The sequence below is a fragment of the Bos grunniens genome, chromosome 2, assembly GCF_055505025.1.
Source record: "Bos grunniens cultivar Pamir isolate PY7600 chromosome 2, Bosgru_T2T1.0, whole genome shotgun sequence".
Lineage (NCBI taxonomy): Eukaryota > Metazoa > Chordata > Mammalia > Artiodactyla > Bovidae > Bos > Bos grunniens.
In genome coordinates this window covers 42929407-42947333 of record NC_141166.1, presented here as the reverse complement: position 1 = coordinate 42947333, position 17927 = coordinate 42929407, and the positions used below count along the sequence as shown (strand labels likewise).

At 41.9% G+C, this 17927-nt stretch overlaps 1 protein-coding gene across 12 annotated transcripts in view; it reads left to right on the top strand.

Annotated features, from left to right (window-relative positions):
- Positions 1–17927, top strand: part of PARD3B (par-3 family cell polarity regulator beta) — a 1159019-nt gene that overhangs the window by 1083885 nt on the left and 57207 nt on the right. For all 12 annotated transcript variants that reach the window (XM_086344421.1, XM_086344496.1, XM_086344507.1 and 9 more), the window contains one exon: positions 3640–3719. In XM_086344421.1, coding sequence (XP_086200547.1) covers positions 3640–3719 — 80 coding nt within the window. The remainder of the gene's footprint in view (positions 1–3639; positions 3720–17927) is intronic.

Sequence of the window (17927 nt, the reverse complement as noted above, 5' to 3'; positions counted from 1 at the left end):
AAGATAACATTGGGAAAAAATCCAGATGATCTTAAGTTTGGTGATGACTTTTTAGATATGACACCAAAAGCACAATTCATGATGTATTAAATATATGGGAACTCTCCATACCTTCCTGTCAATTTTGATTAAAACCTAAAACTGCTCTAAAAAATAAAATTGATTTTAAAAATTGCACTAGCGGCAATAACCATAATAGTAACCATAATAATATTAATTGTACCAGTGATATTGTTGCTACATTACTAATATCCTTTTCCTTACAGTCTCTCTTCTTTTACCAAAATGTTGACATTCCCTGGAAACACAGTGCTCCTTTTAGGCTTCCGTGTTGTTTCGCTTTTGTTCTCTCTACCAAGAATGCCTTCTCCTGCTACTCCCACCCCCTCCTCCTCCTAAAAGATTCCTCCTCATTCGTATTCAAGTTTTAGAGGAAACTTCAACACCTGTATGAAGCTGTCTTCAACTCTCCCGGGTGGACTCTGGTATCTGTTCTCTCAGACTCCCATTGCCTCCTCCTTCAGACTGACACTCCAGCAGTGATCTCATTGCACCATAATTGTTTGCAGGCCTGTGTCCTTTATATTTAAAGCAATGACGAATTCAAGCCCCTGTTCATTGCTCTGAATGTGGTGCCTCGCATGGCATTAGAGTAAAGAAGGTGTTTAATAATTACTAATTGAATGACTACATTAAAGATGCTTCAGTGTCAACAGAGAAGCACACAAATACATATGCAATTGGAGAAGAATGGAATAATTTTTTAATTGAAGTCTAGTTGCTTTACAACATTGTATGACACAGGGATACAGTGATTTGATTATACACGTATAAGTGTGTATCTATTTTCTCCAGGCTCCTCCGTCCATGGATTTTCCAGGCAAGAGTACTGGAGTGGGGTGCCACTGCCCTCTCCGAATTTAGCTTATTATAAGATATTAATATAGTTCCCTATGCTTTACAGTAAATCCTTGTTTATCCTAATTTCATACTCCCAATTTATCCCTCCTCTACTTCTCCTTTGGTTGCCATAAGTTTGTTTTCTATCTCTGAGTCTGTTTCTGTTTTGTAAATAAGTTCATTGGTATCATTTTTTACATTGTGCATATAAATGATATCCTATCCTATTTGTCTTTTTCCATCTGACTTACTTCACTTAGTATGATCATCTCTAGGTCCTTCTGTGTTGCACAAGTGGCACTATTTCATTCATTTTATGACCAAGTACTATTCCAGTGTGTCTGTGTGTATATGTGTTTGTGTAAGTGTATACCACACCTTCTTTATCCATTCCTCTGTCTAGACAGTTAAGGTGCTTCCATGTCTTGGCTATTGTAAACAGTGAACACTGGAGTGCCTGTATCTTTTCGAATTAGAACTTCCGTCTTTTCCATATATATGCCCAGGAGTAGGATTGCTGGATCATATGGTAACGCTATTTTTAGTTTTTTGAGAAATATCCATTCTGTTTTCAAGAACAGGGTAATTTCTGATGTATAAGCATCCCATCCATCTTTTGAAGCCTGGCCTTTGTTCTTCTACCTCCGTGAAGTATTTTCCTAACAACTTCATCTGTGCTCCTGGTAGTAACATCCTGAATAACATTGGTTCATACATTGTCCTACAACATTCTTTAAATATTTCATTTCTAATCCTTGTTTTCCCAACAAGACTAAAAGTTTCTTAAAGATGAGCATCATCCTACATTTAATATAATCTAGCATGCCAGTAGCTTACCAGACAAACCACTGAATATGGGCACAGTCTCTCAAGACACCAGAATGTTAACTGCCCCCATTAGGCCATGCCAGATCAGATAAGAACCCTGAAAATATTAACTTGAAGTTTGGTGACCACTTGAAAAGGATTAGCTGTAAATGTCTAAAGTCACACTAATACATAAGCACAGTGTTTTTCTAACAACTAGAATTAATAATCTTCAATGCAGTTCTGGTATTTACATTAATTCTTCCTCCATAAAAAATAGGTCAAAACAAACCTTAGATAGGCGTGTCTGAGAACAATACTTTAATCAATCGCTTCTTTTTTAGTGCCATTTATTTATCCCCTAATTGTCTGATACCATCCTTGCCCTTAGTCTTTGTTTAAAAGGTCAGCCATTTAAATCAGGGCTTTATCCTAATGCAGAGATTTCTGTCTCTCTGTAGCTGCTTCCAAGTCTATATGTACAGTCTTCATCCTACCTAGGTAGCTACTGGGCTGTCATCCTCTCAAATAATTCCAGCTCCTCCTGTTCCATATATTGATAAAAATATAAAGAGGTTTTACATAGGCACTCTTTAAGTGCCTCCTGTAATCATTTGACACCAGAAATCATCTTTCTTACTCTAAATGTGAGTATATGCTTATTTTGCAATATCTCCCCCCAACAAACCCTCCCTCCACACACCACCCAGGCTGGGATGGTGGTTTCCTTGAGATCTGGGACTGCTGGTAGGAAGAAAATAATTCCAGATTTAGTACTACCTAGAAAATTTTTCTCTACAACCTTGACACTGTGACTTCCTGTGTTTTATGCTTCCCCCTTCCATACCCATTAGATGAGGGCTGCCCCAGCACAAGAGCGAGCACACAGGTGGCCAAAACTCCACATGTGTTGACATAGACAGGTGAGGAATTGATCAGTCAACAAGTACCTTCAAAGTACATGTATGTGTTTATCCCATATGTGTTTTTAGTTATTAGAATAGATATGCAAAAACTATATGTAAAGTCATATTCATGAAGCTAACACATTTTATTGAGAACCCACTGGGGCCAAGTCACTCAGTGCCCATCAGAATCTGAGACTTGTGGAAGAGACCTGAAGAGAGGTGGACACAGGGAGTATAATACATTGAAAGGGACAAAACCAACAAAGACCAACACTAGATAGAAAAGAGTTTGTCACGTCTCTGGTTGTTCGTCATGTCTCTGACAGAGCTCCGGGAGGTTCAGATGATCAGAGAGGGCTTCAGAGAATCTGTGGAAGAACTAGGTGGTTGCTGCCAGTCCCGGGCAGTAAAGAAAGGTTTCATGAAAATGTACTTTTAAATATACATTCTTGTCCCAGCCAAGAGAAGCCTAAGGAGACATGATGACTGTGTAATATGGTGCCCTAAATGGGATCCTGAACAAAGAAAAAAAATTAGGTAAAATCTGAATAAACTATGGACTTTAGTTATCAATACAGTGTTACTATTGATTTACAAATTGTAAGAAATGTACCATATGAATATGAGATGTTAGTCATAGAGAAATTGAGTTTCAGATATGTGAGAACTCTCTGTACTATCTTCTCAATTTTCCTGGAAGTCTAAAGCTGCTCTGAAAACTAAAGCCTATTTTAAAAGGAAATGAAAGTGGTCATAAAAATCTACAGAATACCCCTGGCATGGTGACAAGGAGGAGTCAGTTTGACAATGACCCTTTTTTGAAAGAAGTGACTTTGTTGTTAAATGCCATGTTTGTGGCTTGATCATCAATTCCTATAACGATACTGAGTTCTTGCTTGCTTTTCCATGGTTGATTTTTGGCAGGCAGCAGCAGCATTTGTGCGCTGATTATAATTTTGAGATGCATTGTCAGTAACCAGGGTGCATAATGGATCTTCATCTCTAATTACTTTTCTCTCCACAGGTGTCTGGAAAGGGTCCAGATGGGAACGCACACAACCTCCGCTTTGAGGGGATGGAGCGACAGTACGCCTCCTTACCCAGGTACATCACCAAGGGGTCTCCCCTCACCTTCTCACCCACACATAAAGTCTTTAGAAAAATCTCCATGAAATAGAAATCTGGCTTTGTAATAAGGAATATGTTATAATTTTGCCTTACCACCGCCTGCCGCAACCCTCGTGCCATCCTCACAACTGTGCTAATAATTGAAACACTTGTGGGTTATTTTTTAAGGGAAGAAAATAGTATATCATTGCAATTGAACATGTCAGCAAGAATATTGGATTCTGAATGGAAATCCTAAGCCATTGCTATAAAAATGGTATTGAACAGCCTGCACCCAGCTTAGAGACAATAAAATAGTAAATCCTCTGTCCTAGGAATTACCCATGAGGAAGGGCATGCCAACTTTAACCTTGGAGCTTCCTGTGGGTGTTAAAAAGCAGGAGAGAAATGTGAACCTGGGAAGGTGTTTTTCGCTTGATTTAGAACCTTTCTGAGTTCTTTGGGGAAAAGGCAAATATTGCTGAGAGGCACTGACCCATTGAAGGGAAGAGACATCTGGGTGGGAAAGTTCGCTTGGTGGTTCTGGCCTAACAGAAGCCACTTATGCTATAACTAGACACCCTGAAAATGAGATACCATTCTCAAAGGTTTGTCCTCTTATCGGGGAGACGAAGAATAATTTTAGTCTGCAATCAGTGACACGTGACAAAGGAGAAGGCTTTCCAGGATGACATAGCCTTCAGTGACCATGGGAGTTAAGTGAGTTGAGTGTGAGAATGTGTGAGTTTGAAAAACAAAAACAAAGAAATGTTAATGCCAGCCAGAAAACTAAAATAGTACAGAATGTCCCCTTTTATTTATTTTTTTGTTTTATTTTGTTTTTATTTTATTTTTTAACTTTACAATATTGTATTGGTTTTGCCATATATCAAAATGAATCCACCACAGGTATACATGTGTTCCCCATCCTGAACCCTCTCCTCCCTCTTCCCTCCCCGTATCATGCCATCCCTCTGGGTCGTCCCAGTGCACCAGCCCCAAGCACCCAGAATGTCCCCTTTTAAAAACAGGGGTGCAGGTGGACCCTAAGGAGAGCTTTTCCATCATCAAACTGCATTGTTAAAGTGCTAGCTCATGGCTGGGTTACCGTTTTGAGTTGCGTGTTGACTATATTTCTGTGTGTGAATTGACAAGAATAACATCCTGAATATTACAACAGGCATAGCGTAAGTGACCATCTGCTCTTATAAATAGTATGTTGATTTTCAAAAGTAATAAAATCTCAGATCTAGCAGAGAAGCAATGTTGAACACTGATTGAGCAGGATGCCCAAAATACGATATTTTAAAAGCTTCTGTACAACTATATTTTGTCTCCCTGATTTCTCTTTTTATATGTTGTCTCATAAGTTATTTTTCTCATCCTCAATTTCTTTCCTCTTCTGATTTTTTTCCCCTGGCCTAGTATTTTGTTTTCATTTTAAAAAATAGAAGTAGTCTCCAAAACTCATTTTAAATATAAAATTTCTGGCTTTCAATATTGAAGTGTGTGGAAATTGTGGTTAAAGCAGATGGAAAGTACTGTTCTTAGAAAAGGAAGAAAAAGGAAAACTGGAAACAGTTTAATGTCTTTCCTGGCCAACTTGTACTCAGACTGCGGAAATGGATTTTTTTGGGTACAAACCAAAAGCACAGAAATAGCATTTATAAGTACAGAAATTCTGTAAATTTCACTCATTCATTCCTTCCTCAAGTATCTATTGATCATCTACTACATATAAGGCCCTGAGAGTCTGGAGACTGGAGACACTGTGACCAGTTCATCCTCAGGACCCACTGTCTAGGACAGGAGGTAGCAGATCCACTTTTTGTGAGAGTGCAACCAATGCTTAGATAAGTAATAATGAACATAAAGTCCTCTGAATTTCCAACTCCTATTTAGGTTTACTAATAAGCCCTGAAATGTGCAATCATGGCTGACTCTAAACACGTCTGTTTTAGGATTAAATATCTTGGAGGAAGTTTTTTGACAGAGGCAATACGTTGATGCTGTTTGTGACTCTGGGGGCTGCCATCACAATATATGGATCGACAACATCCTGCCAGCCTTAAGAATATAACTGTAGCCCAAAGCGAAACATCTTAGACTGAAAACAGTTTAGACAAACAGTCCACTCACACACGTAACACAGTGGCAAAAGTGGTGGGCTGCAGGTGCTGACGTACCTTTTTAGGTTCCTGGTAAGAAGGAGTCATGATGGAGAATAAATAAGGCTCAGATCAAGTGCGTGAGCTGTCCCTGGCACCGTTTTTTTTTAATGCAGGGGCTCAAACTTGAGTTTCCATCTCAACATCTAAGGGAGAGATGCAGAGAATCCCCACCTGTGTGCTCTAATCCATCGAGGGGGCTCCATATTTACCCAACAAGATGCAAATGCCTAAGGCAGGAGACAGACTACGGCTTCAGTGTGCCGGTGCCCTTTACCCTGGTTTCCTCAGCCCCCCGGCCCCCAACCTGCCCCAAGAGATTTTACTGTCCATTCAATTGAATCATACCAGCTCCACTGCTCCTTTGTCAGGGGAGTGAGGGGACCACATCTCTGTAGGCACCGCATCCCCTCTTAGTCACAGAGGTGGGGAGCTTTAAAATATTTATGGAGCTAAATTTTTAATTAAAAATAGGAATAATTCTACTTATGGGAAGTCAGTGGCCAACCTTATTGGGGACTTAACATGCTGCTTACTGATTCGGCTCCTGTGCTGTTTGTGGAGAACATCACAGGAGTTTTAAGATAAACTTAATAGTGTTGATTTATATGTCAGATTTGGAGCCATCCACGCAGAAAATGCCCCCCAGTGCATGGAGTTGGTGAGGAGCCCTAGTCAAGGGGCACCCTGGTATGTTTTCATGGAACTCTCATTTTAAAGGAGGCCCATACAGCCTGCTGCCAGGCTCAGTGACACTTGACCAAATAACGCAGGTGCCCCAGCCTGCTCAGGAAAAAAGACGGTTCCCAGCACTCGGTAGTTACGGGGTTGCCTAAGGCTAAGGGCTAAGCGATGTTAAGTGTTATTGTTAAGCAATGTTAAATCTTTTACCTCTGAAGAAAAATGACTTTATTTCTTTTCTCCTGAGGGTGCTGTTTTGGAAAGCAGAGCGTGGTTGTAATACAACCTCGTTAGAGAGCGTCAGGCTTTTCCCAAGGCCAGCGTTTTACCCAGGCCGTCCGGCCCCCACTTTTTTTTGGTAGTAAACAGAGGGAAATCAGCCTCCCCCTATTCTTGCCTGACACAAATTATTACTCACCCTGGGTGAGCAGGGAAGTGGCTGTTTCCTGGGCTGCTATAACGTGTGAACAACAATGTATGTATTTTTGCAAACAGCTTCTTTTTCACTTCAGCCTCCCAGCCTCTTTCAATTCTCCCAGGCCCCATTCTGATTTTACAGACCTCCTCCTGGTCCGGCCGTTCGGCAGTAAACTCTCTCCTCTCCCATCTCCAGCCTCCATCATTCCCACCTGGCCCATCCCCGACCCCCACGGGACCCCATTATCCCTTCTCTGCAGATGGCTCAGTGCATCAGCACATGATGTTGCTCTTCCGGGCTTGTAATCGAGTGTTGAGTCCTGAGGAGGGAGCGAAAAGGCTCTCCATCTCTTCTGTGGTCCTGCATGCAAGGGCGATGAAAGGTTGCTGGAGAAACTCAGAAAAGCGTTCATTGGTTCCACTACAAAATTCACATTATCCAGCCCCAGCTGGGCCCCTGCTGCTGTCCAGAATTCCTTTTAGTCGTGCTGTCAACTCCCTTGACTGTCCCACAGTGGCCGTTCCAACCCTTTTCTGCTCCCGTTAAGTTCTGCAAAGATGACTAAGCCCCCCAGGCCCAATCTCTAGAGATGATCTCACTTCCTTTTCTTTACGACCTTGAGACATTCAACCTTAGTTCCTCAGCTTCAGCTCCCTGCCGGTCAGACTCGCTCTGTCTTCACCAACACACACTTCCCAAGGGGAGATGCAAAGGCATGGACTTGGAGTCAGGCCATAATTATAGCCCCATCCATCACTTCTCACCTGTGGGATCTTGGGCAAGTATCCAACTGGTCCAGGCTCAGTTTTTTAATCTGCAAATTGGGGATGATATTAGGGACTCTGTATAATGCTTGTATGAGTATTAAATTCAGTGATTCGAGCAAAACCCTTAGTGAAGAAGCTGGCTGACGAATTTTAAGGATTTTTTTTTTTAATACTGTTAGTTCTTTTTAATTTTCTCTCTGGGAATGATGTGTTCCCTTTTTTAATGAGTCAGACCTGTATGGCAGAGCTCATTCTCACTGGCTTTTCAGGGACCCTACATCATCAACTACCCTTCTCTTGTCTATATCATTAAGCCCTTGGCAGTGGCTTTCCTCCCTGTGCTTACAACTGTGAATGCAGAGGCTCAGCTGCATAGTTCGCTGGGAGTTCCCCAGCGTGCAGAAAAGGAGAGCCAATGGCTTAGGGAGATATGCTGGGGGCATAACTGAGGCTGAGATATCAGCCAGCTCGTAAAGAAAGACCCAAGTCCAGATGATCATGAAGGGGACATTACAAACTAAAGTGGCCTGCTGTTCTTATAGATAGGGAGCTCACGTCAGGGACATGGGAGCTAACTCAGGTCTAGGTAAGAGGCCACGGCCCCTGGCCAACAAGGCTTAGATTCAGACCCAGTGTCTCCTGAGTGGTAGAGACCCACCACTGTGAATTAACCAGCAAGGCTGGACATGATGCTCTTGTCACAGGACAGATATGGTAAGGGAGGGACCCGCTATTGACCGGTGGGGGAACGTCCTGGGATATGACAGAGATACTCCTGTCGGCTCAGGACCTGACACGCTGACCAAGCCTCCAGCTGTCAGGACTCGTAGCTGAGCCAGGCTCAGGTGGCAGACCGACCCCATGAACTTGATTTTATTCCATCAGAGAAAACAGAGATCTTCCCTCAACCCTCCTTCCTCCTCAAATCCTCATTTTGCTACTTTTTTGGGAAAGAATTGGCTCTCTTTCCACACCAGCCTCTGAACTCTCACCTCTTGCCCCAGGCTTCTGACCATGCCACTGATGCTCCCAGCTGACTCTGCCTCCAGGTCTTTTCTTTTTTTGTAATATTGGAGTGTAGTTGATTTATAATATTGTGTTAGTTTCAGGGGCACAGCAAAGTGATTCAGTTATACATATATTTATTCTTTCTAGCCCTGTTTTCTATATAGAGTCTCTCTGAGCTGCCTCCTCCATTCTCTTTTTTTTAAACTTTAATTTTTAAATTTTATTTACTTACTATTTAGGCTGCACTGGGTCTTTGTCACTGTGTACAGGCTTCCTCTAGTTGCAGCGAGCAGTAGCTACCCTTTAGTAGCGGTGCACAGGTTTCTCATTCTGGTGGCTTCTCTTGTTCCAGAGCACGGCTCAAGGACATGCAGGACGCAGGCTCAGTAGCTGCGGCACACGGGCTTAGTTACCCCACGGCATGTGGAATCTTCCTGGACCAGGGGTCAAACCCATGTCGCCCGCATTGGCAGGTAGCTTATCTACCACTGAACCACTAGGGAAGTCCCTCCGCCATTCTTATAGATTCAATTCTTATCACTATGACGATGAATCCACAATGAACCTGGCCAATCTTCGTATCTCACTGCCTGCTTAAGTACCCGTCCTTCTATCTCCAAGATACCTCAAAGTGCACGCATGTGGGCTCAGTCGCTTCAGTCGTGTCTGACTCTTTGCAACCCTATGGACTGCAACCAGCCAGGCTCTTCTGTCCATGGGATTCTCTAGACAAGAATACTGGAGAGAGTTGCCGTGCCCTCTTCCAGGGGATCTTCCCAACCCAGGGATCGAACCAGCATCTCCTGCATTGCAGGCAGATTCTTTGCTGCTGAGCCATTGGGAAGCCTCTAATACCTCAAAGCCCCCATGCTAAAACCCAAGCCCTCTGCCATCTTTCTTTAGCTCTTCCTCCTTTTAACTTCCATAACATTAGTTTACCACTTTACCAGTGCCACTGAAAACATCTTAGCCTAGATTTTGATTCTTCACTGACCCTTTCCACCACTATTAGATTATAAATTCCTTGAAACAAAGGATATTGTTCTATACCCATCATTTTTGCACCTATCAACAGGACCTAACATAGGACCATGTATACAGTGGGTTTTAATTACACCAGTACACAGATGAGATTTTGTTTTTATAGATTTGTTTTTATATAACTAAGTTGCAGGAAAGAATGCCTCCCTTTTTTTACCATTTATTTCAGAGCACTATTTTCCAAAGTATTGATTTTTCTATGAGGATGTCCCTTTTCCCTAGAGTCAGTAGAAATCCAGAAGTCCAAATAGTTACCCACTGCTGAGCACTTACTATGCACCAGGCCCTGTTCTAAACAGTTTGTATCCACTGACTGATTTAATGTGCACAGCAATCCTGTGACTCAATAGCATCCCTATTATTGTCTTCATTTTATAAGCAAGGACACAGGCAGAGAGAGATTCAGTGAAATTGCCCAGGTTCAACAGTTAGAAGCAGCAGAGCTGAGATTTGAACCTGAGCAGCCTTGACTGCGAGTTTGTACATTTAACATCTAAGGGGCTTAGATCATTCAGCTCAGAGTCAGACCCAAACTCTATGATTATTACACACTCTGTGTTATTTACTCACCTGCTTGTCATTCTCACCAAAGTGTAAGAGCCTTCGAGGACAGGGACTGTATCTTATTCATCTTTGCATATGACACGGAACATTACTAATAGAACAGTTTAGGTAATGCCTTTCAACCATCTCTGCAATGCTGTCATAAAATCAATTTTTTTCCTGTTCCCTGGGGTCCTTCCTCTGAAATATGAACAGTTTAATGCATAATTGCTAGATGAACATTAAGCAATAGACTTTGCCCACCAAGAGGGGAATCCTGTTTTGTTAGAACACTCCTGAGAGTTGAAAAAGCAGTGTCTGCAAATTGGTACTTTGGTTCTTTAAGATTAAGAATAATATCTACCCAGAAGAAAAGAGATGATGATAAATTTTCTGATGCAAAGCTTCATGAGCACTCCCGAGGAGAGAGTCTCCCTTTCCGGGATTGATGTGGGACAAAGACCTGCTCAGGCCGGATCTGCCTTCAGTCCCGATGGTGCTCTCACCCGTATTACAAGAGTTACTTAAGGGGGAAAAAAGTTCTCTCTGAACAGTTGAAGCAGCCTGAGTTTAGTGTGAGAAGTTACACGCTAGAACTGATTTGAGGTAGAAAGAGCAACTCTAGAAGGAGCAAACACCTTATGTGTGCTTCCTTGGAGCCCAAAATAAACCCGCCTTCTAAGTTTGTGCTGGGTACGATTGTGTCCAGACTAGAAGAACGCATCATAACAGCAGACTTACGCTTTAACGTGTCAGTTGGTTTCTTGATGGGTTTCAGCTTTCTCACCTGCATCCGCCTTTGCCCAGCCCCAGGAAGACTGAAGTCACAAGCGCACAGCCAACTTGGAAGCCTGCAACATGCACAGCACCCACTAGGTTATAATATCCACAGAGACGTTTACCTCACTGCTTAAAGACACTCTGACTTTGCCCGTTCTCATCTCCAGTTAGCCTCTGCTCTGTTCACAGCTATTGAATCTTCCTTTGCCAACCTTGCCTCACTTTCTGGCCCTTGCTAAGCAGATGGCAGTGACCCTTGAGTTCTGCAAAGACCTCCACCAATGCCACAGTCCTGGTCTTTGCTGAGGCTGATGGTGAGTTCAGTGAAAACTTGAGCCACAGCACATTAGGTGTGTATGTGTGGGAGCACATGTCCATTGCAGGTGGAGATTTGGCCACCTGGATCTGCATAAGCTGACAAAGTCTCCACACTGCCTAATCGAGTACTGCTCTCTGCCACAAGGCCAGTTTGTCAAATAGGATGCTTCACGAGAATATATGTCCTGCTCGCCACAGCCCTGGCAGCCAGTCAGATGTTCACCTGGGGTTTGAGGCCATTTCAGCTACAAATACTTCCTCTTCACAGGTCTCTCTCTAGACAGAGCCCTTTGTCCCTCATCTAGATCCAAGGAATCATGGCCAGTCTTCCTGTCACCTTTCTAGTGACACAGCTTTACCTGAATAGCCCATTCTTGCAGTGAAAAGCTACCTCTCAGCACCCCAGGCTGTGACTATGGCTCTGACTTTGCAGGAATGCTAACCTGGGCTGAGGAACTTGTCTCCAGTGTTTTCCACATTTGCATGTGACAGAGTTTAATGCTTTTGAAAATCAATGAAGCTCTTTTACCCCACCAGACTCAACTTTCTCATCTTCTCTCCTCAGTCCCTGAAAATCTCATCTCTACTTCCCCTGCCCCATAGAGTCAGCTGCTTACTTGACTGGCCCCTCTGACACCACCTCACTCTTAATGCAGGGGACAAAATGATGAATTAGCAGCAATTTAGTTCTTTGTGAGATTAAGATGTCTCCATTGTCAACTCAAACTTCCTGAAAAATGCAAAAAGCCCTAGTGTGTAATACCGTCTTAAAGATGCCAAGCCGCTGAGATCAGGGGGTTAATGCTGCTGCCATATCATTTTTATGTCACTTAGTTCCTCAAATAAAAGTCCATTTTAATCAAACTTTTTATCATTTCCTCATAGCCAATATATCCTTGATGCCAGTTGGGATATTTGATATTAATTATTCAGTCGAAGGGCTCCATTATAAATTTAGTTAGAATATTAGTGATTTAAAACACGTTAGGACCCATTACAGTCCTGATATCCCCAGAGTCATTTTAAATGAATCTTTTTTATTGAAGTATAGTTGATTTACTATGTTGTGTTAATTCCTGCTGTACAGCAAAGTGACTCACTTATACACATATATACATCCATTTTTTGTATTCTTCTCCATTGTGGTTTATCCCAGGATATTGAATATAGTTCCCTGTGCTAACAGTAGGATCTGGTGGTTTATCATTCTGTATGTAATAGTTTGCATCTACTAATCCCTAATTCCCAGTACATCCTTCCCCCACCACCCTCCCCCTTAGCAACCACAAGTCTAATCTCTATGTCTATGAGACTGTTTTTGTTTCATAGACAGATTCATTTGTATCATATTTTAGATAACATATATAAGTGATCTCATATAAAATTCGTCTGTCTCTGCCTGACTTAACTTCACTTAGCATAATAATCTCTAGTTGACTTCATGTTGCTGCAAACAGCTATATTGTATTCTTTTTTTAGGACTGAGTAGTATTCCATTGTGTATATGTATCACATCTTCTTTATACATTCATCAGTTAATGGATATGTAGATTATTTCCATGTCTTGGCTATTGTGAATAATGCTGCTATGAACATTGGGGTACATATATATTTTTGAATTGTAGTTTTGTCCATATTTATGTCCAAGAGAAGGATCATATGGTAATTCTACTATATTTTTAGTTTTCTGAGGAACCTCCGTATTATTTTCATGATAGCTGTGCCAGTTTACATTGGTTCACCACCACACCCTCTGCAGCACTTGTTATTTGTTAGTTCAGTTGAGTTCAGTTGCTCAGTTGTGTCCAACTCTTTGCAACCCCAGGACTGCAGCACACAAGGCCTCCCTGTCCATCACCAACACCCAGATTCCACTCAAACTCATGTCCATTGAATTGATATTGCCATCCAACCATCTCATCCTCTGTCATCCCCTTCTCCTCCTGCCCTCAATCTTTCCCAGCATCACGATCTTTTCAAATGAGTCAGCTCTTTGCATCAAGTAGCCAAAGTATTGGAGTTTCAGTTTCAACATCAGTCCTTCCAATGAACACCCAGAACTGATTTCCTTTAGGATGGACTGGTTGGATCTCCATGCAGTCCAAGGGACTCTCAAGAGTCTTCTCTAACACCACAGTTCAAAAGCATCAATTCTTCGGTGCTCAGCTTTCTTTATAGTCCAACTTTCACATACATACACGACTACTGGAAAAACCATAACCTTGACTAGATGGACTTTTGTTGGCAAAGTAATGTCTCTGCTTTTTAATATGCTGTCTGCTGCTGCTGCTGCTAAGTCGCTTCAGTCATGTCCAACTCTGTGCGACCCCATAGATGGCAACCCACCAGGCTCCCCCGTCCCTGGGATTCTCCAGGCAAGAACACTGGAGTGGGTTGCCATTTCCTGCTCCAAATATGCTATCTAGGTTGGTCATAACTTTTCTTCCAAGGAGTAAGCGTCTTTTAATTTCATGGCTGCAGTCACCATCTGCAGTGATTTTGGAGCCAAAAAAAATAAACTCTGCCACCATTTCCACTGTTTCTCCATCTATTTGCCATGAAGTGATGGGACCAAATGCCATGATCTTTGTTTTCTGAAAGTTGAGCTTTAAGTCAACTTTTTCACTGTCCTCTTTCACTTTCATCAAGAGGCTCTTTAGTTCTTCTTCGCTTTCTGCCATAAGGGTGGTGTCATCTGCATATCTGAGGTTATTGGTATTTCTCCCAGCAATCTTGGTTCCAGCTTGTGCTTCATCCAGCCCAACATTTCACATGATGTACATGTAAGTTAAATAAGCAGGGTCACAATATATAGCCTTGACATACACCTTTCCCGATTTGGAACCAGTCTGTTGTTCCATGTCCAGTTCTAACTGTTGCTTCCTGACCTGCATATAGGTTTCTCAAGAGGCAGGTCAGGTGGTCTGGCATTCCCATCTCTTGAAGAATTTTCCATGATATTTTGTGATCCACACAGTCAGTGGTTTTGGCATAGTCAATAAAGCAGAAGTAGATGTTTTTCTGGAACTCTTTCGCTTTTTTGATGATCCAACGGATGTTGGCAATTTGATCTCTGGTTCCTCTGCCTTTTCTAAAACCACCTTGAACATTTGGAAGTTCACAGTTCACGTATTGTTGAAGCCTGGCTTGGAGAATTTTGAGCATTACTTTACTAGCATGTGAGATGAGTGCAATTGTGCAGTAGTTTGAGCATTCTTTGGGATTGGAATGAAAACTGACCTTTTCCAGTCCTGTGGCCACTGCTGAGTTTTCCAAATTTGCTGGCATATTGAGTGTAGCACTTTCACAGCATCATCTTTTAGGATTTGAAATAGCTCAACTGGAATTCTATCACCTCCACTAGCTTTGTTCATAGTGATGCTTCCTAAGGCCCACTTGACTTCGCATTCCAGGATGTCTGGCTCTAGGTCAGTAATCACACCATCATGGTTATCTGAGTCGTGCAGATCTTTTTTGTATAGTTCTTCTGTGTATTCTTGCCACCTCTTCTTCATATCTTCTGCTTCTGTTAGGACATTTCTGTCCCTTATTGTGCCCATCTTTGCATGAAATATTCCCTTGGTATCTCTAATTTTCTTGAAGAGATCTCTAGTCTTTCCCATTCTATTGTTTTCCTCTATTTCTTTGCATTGATCACTGAGGAAGGCTTTCTTATCTCTCCTTGCCACTCTTTGGAACTCTGCATTCAAATGGGTATATCTTCCCTTTTCTCCTTTGCCTTTCATGTCTTTTCTTTTCTCAGTTATTTGTAAGGCTTCCTCAGACAACTGTTTTGCCTTTTTGCATTTCTTTTCCTTGGGGATGGTCACTTGATTACTTTCCTTTAGCATACCACTAACACTGACAAGTTAGGGAGAGGTTGGAATACCTCAGCTTTTTTCGTGAGTAACATAAGTTCCTGGGAAGGAAGATAACTTAGATGACATTAAAAATGAATCCATGTTCATTGTCTTTTCAACACTTTGAAACCCTCAGCAGTAAAAATTATAATAATAATACAATTGTTGTTTAGTCAGGAAATTTATGAGAGAAAAGAAAGTATTTTTGAGGTATATAATTTTGAAGTATGTAAGTATATGTTTCTATTTGGAACACAAATAAGGATGTAAATAGCTCAGCCTAGAGCTGTGTATGCAGAATACCTACAAACCCCAAGTGTGTGGATCAGGACTCCAGACGCACTTTGCACTGCTCTTTCACAGAATCACTTGTGTGGTGGTGTGGGGTGCAGCCTATGTATCTGCAGTATTTATTATGCTCTAAGAATTCTATTGGGCATTTTAACTGTTTGACTTCATTTATTTCCTATAACAATCCTGAAATAAAGTCTTATCGCTATTTGATGGATGAAGAAACTGAGTCTCAGTGACACAAAGTTGTATGGTCAAAGTGCCATACAGAATATGTGGCAGATGGTGGATTCAATTCACCTCTTTCTACTTCTGAAACCTACAGGGTCTCTACAAGTCACGTTGTCGAGCTAGGCTGGCTGTGAGTAGGCTGGAGAGATGCATTCAGTGACCATCCTTTATTAAGGCGGCTCTCGCTGAGCGGAACCCACCCTAAATTACAGCAGTGTATAACTCTGGGACATTAAAATGAACAAACTGCTAATGGGCTTCAAAATTACTAGGAGCAGCATCCATGAACCACAGAGCTCCCCTTAGAATATATAAATACCCCTGTCCTCCCAGCTGAAATATCTTTTAAACAGTACTGTTTTTTAAAGACTGCTTCTTTGTCATGCTAGCATTTCAAAAAAGACACTCGTTGGTTCTACTTCAGCAATTTTCATAGCCAGGAAAGTATCATTGCTTCTTTTCCAATATAGTTCCGGCAGATCCTCAGGGGACATGGTGAGATGGAAGTGCCAGATAACCGTAGAGGGAAGGCTTCCATTGACTCTACTGCTTCAAGTCCAGAGAAGAAAGCTTTGGCAGTCGATTACTGTGGAGGTGCCACACGAGCCCATCTGTGCCCTGGATTTTATGTGACATGGGCCCCATGACCTCAGTCACTATGCCAGGAAACACCTTGGTCCAGCTCCATTATTTCTAGCAAAGGCAAACATTTGTGGTACAAATGTGGGAAGGGCTGGTACAAAAAGAGAAGCATCCAGTATGTGTTCTTGCTTATATTCCAACTCTTTAATTAAGCCTAGATTGAAGTGGTTGGGGCTCATCCCAATAGAAGGTTGTACAACTCGACAGTCAGCAAAACTGACACTTATGGTTGAAGATGGAATCACATGTTAAATAGGTGGGAACCTGGCAATTCTCATTGGCAACTCGCCACCAACAATATGTTCTAGGGCATCATTAAGAGCCTTTAAACTTGACCATTGCTTGGAAATGAAGACAGGGTGGTGACTGCTCAGATAATGTTTCTGCCCACTAATTGCTTGCATGTATCTGAGGCAAACACAGACCCATTTCTAGAAATGAGAGTTTCTGACAGCCTGGGTTTTGCGAGGTTTTGCAAGGTGCTGGAAAGAGCTGTAATTGTCACAGCAGAGGTTTAAGATGGAAAATAAGCATGCTGAGCTATTTTGAGAAGAAGTTTGCCACAGTAAAGTTTTTCTTCTGGAAATAGTCTTATAAAATCGGGATTGGAGTTTATGGTTGGTCACTTTCCACTGATATGTTGGTGCCTTTGACAATTTATGCTACATGGTCTGGACTGTGCAACACCCTTTCACAGTTTTTTCCAGCCTCAAAATCATGTCCATGTATAAGACAGAGCTTCAAGCCCATGTTTTATATGAGTAATTTCCGGATGTGCTACATGTAACATGGCCAAGATAACGTGATGACTGCCTTCTCTGGGTTGGTTATAGGCGAGTCACTTAAATTTCCACCTTGTCAACAATTTAAATTCCTTAATTTATCCTTTTACTGGTGACTCTTTTATTTTCATATCTCTTTTTTAAAAAAACAGAGATCAGTTATGAATTGTTCAGAGCTAGCTGTGCAACTGTATTAGCCTAAACAGATGAGCTAAGGAAGTTGTCTGCCCTTCTTTATTCCTTCATTCAACAGCTATTTACTGGCTACCAAGTTCAATATACTCTGTAGGCATTGAATATAAGCATTGAAGGACAAGGCCCTGGACCACAGAACTTGTAATCCACTGGAGGGGTAATTGTACAATCACAGAGAAATCATAAAATTGTAACTCTGCCCATTAAGAAAAAGGAGAGACAAGTCATTCAAGAAAATATAATGAGAAATTGGACCAAATCAAGGGAGGGAGGGAGCTTGGAGCTGTGATCTGAAGAAATTAGACAGAAGAAATAAGAAATATTCCAGACAGATGAACAACATGTGCAGAGACCTTGGTAGGAGGGAACGTGGTGAACAGAGAGACTGAAAGAGGGCAGCTTGGCTGGAACAAAGACTGCAGAGAAGAAAGTAGAAGTCAGACCCATGGTTAAGAATATTCAGATTTATTCAAATACTGA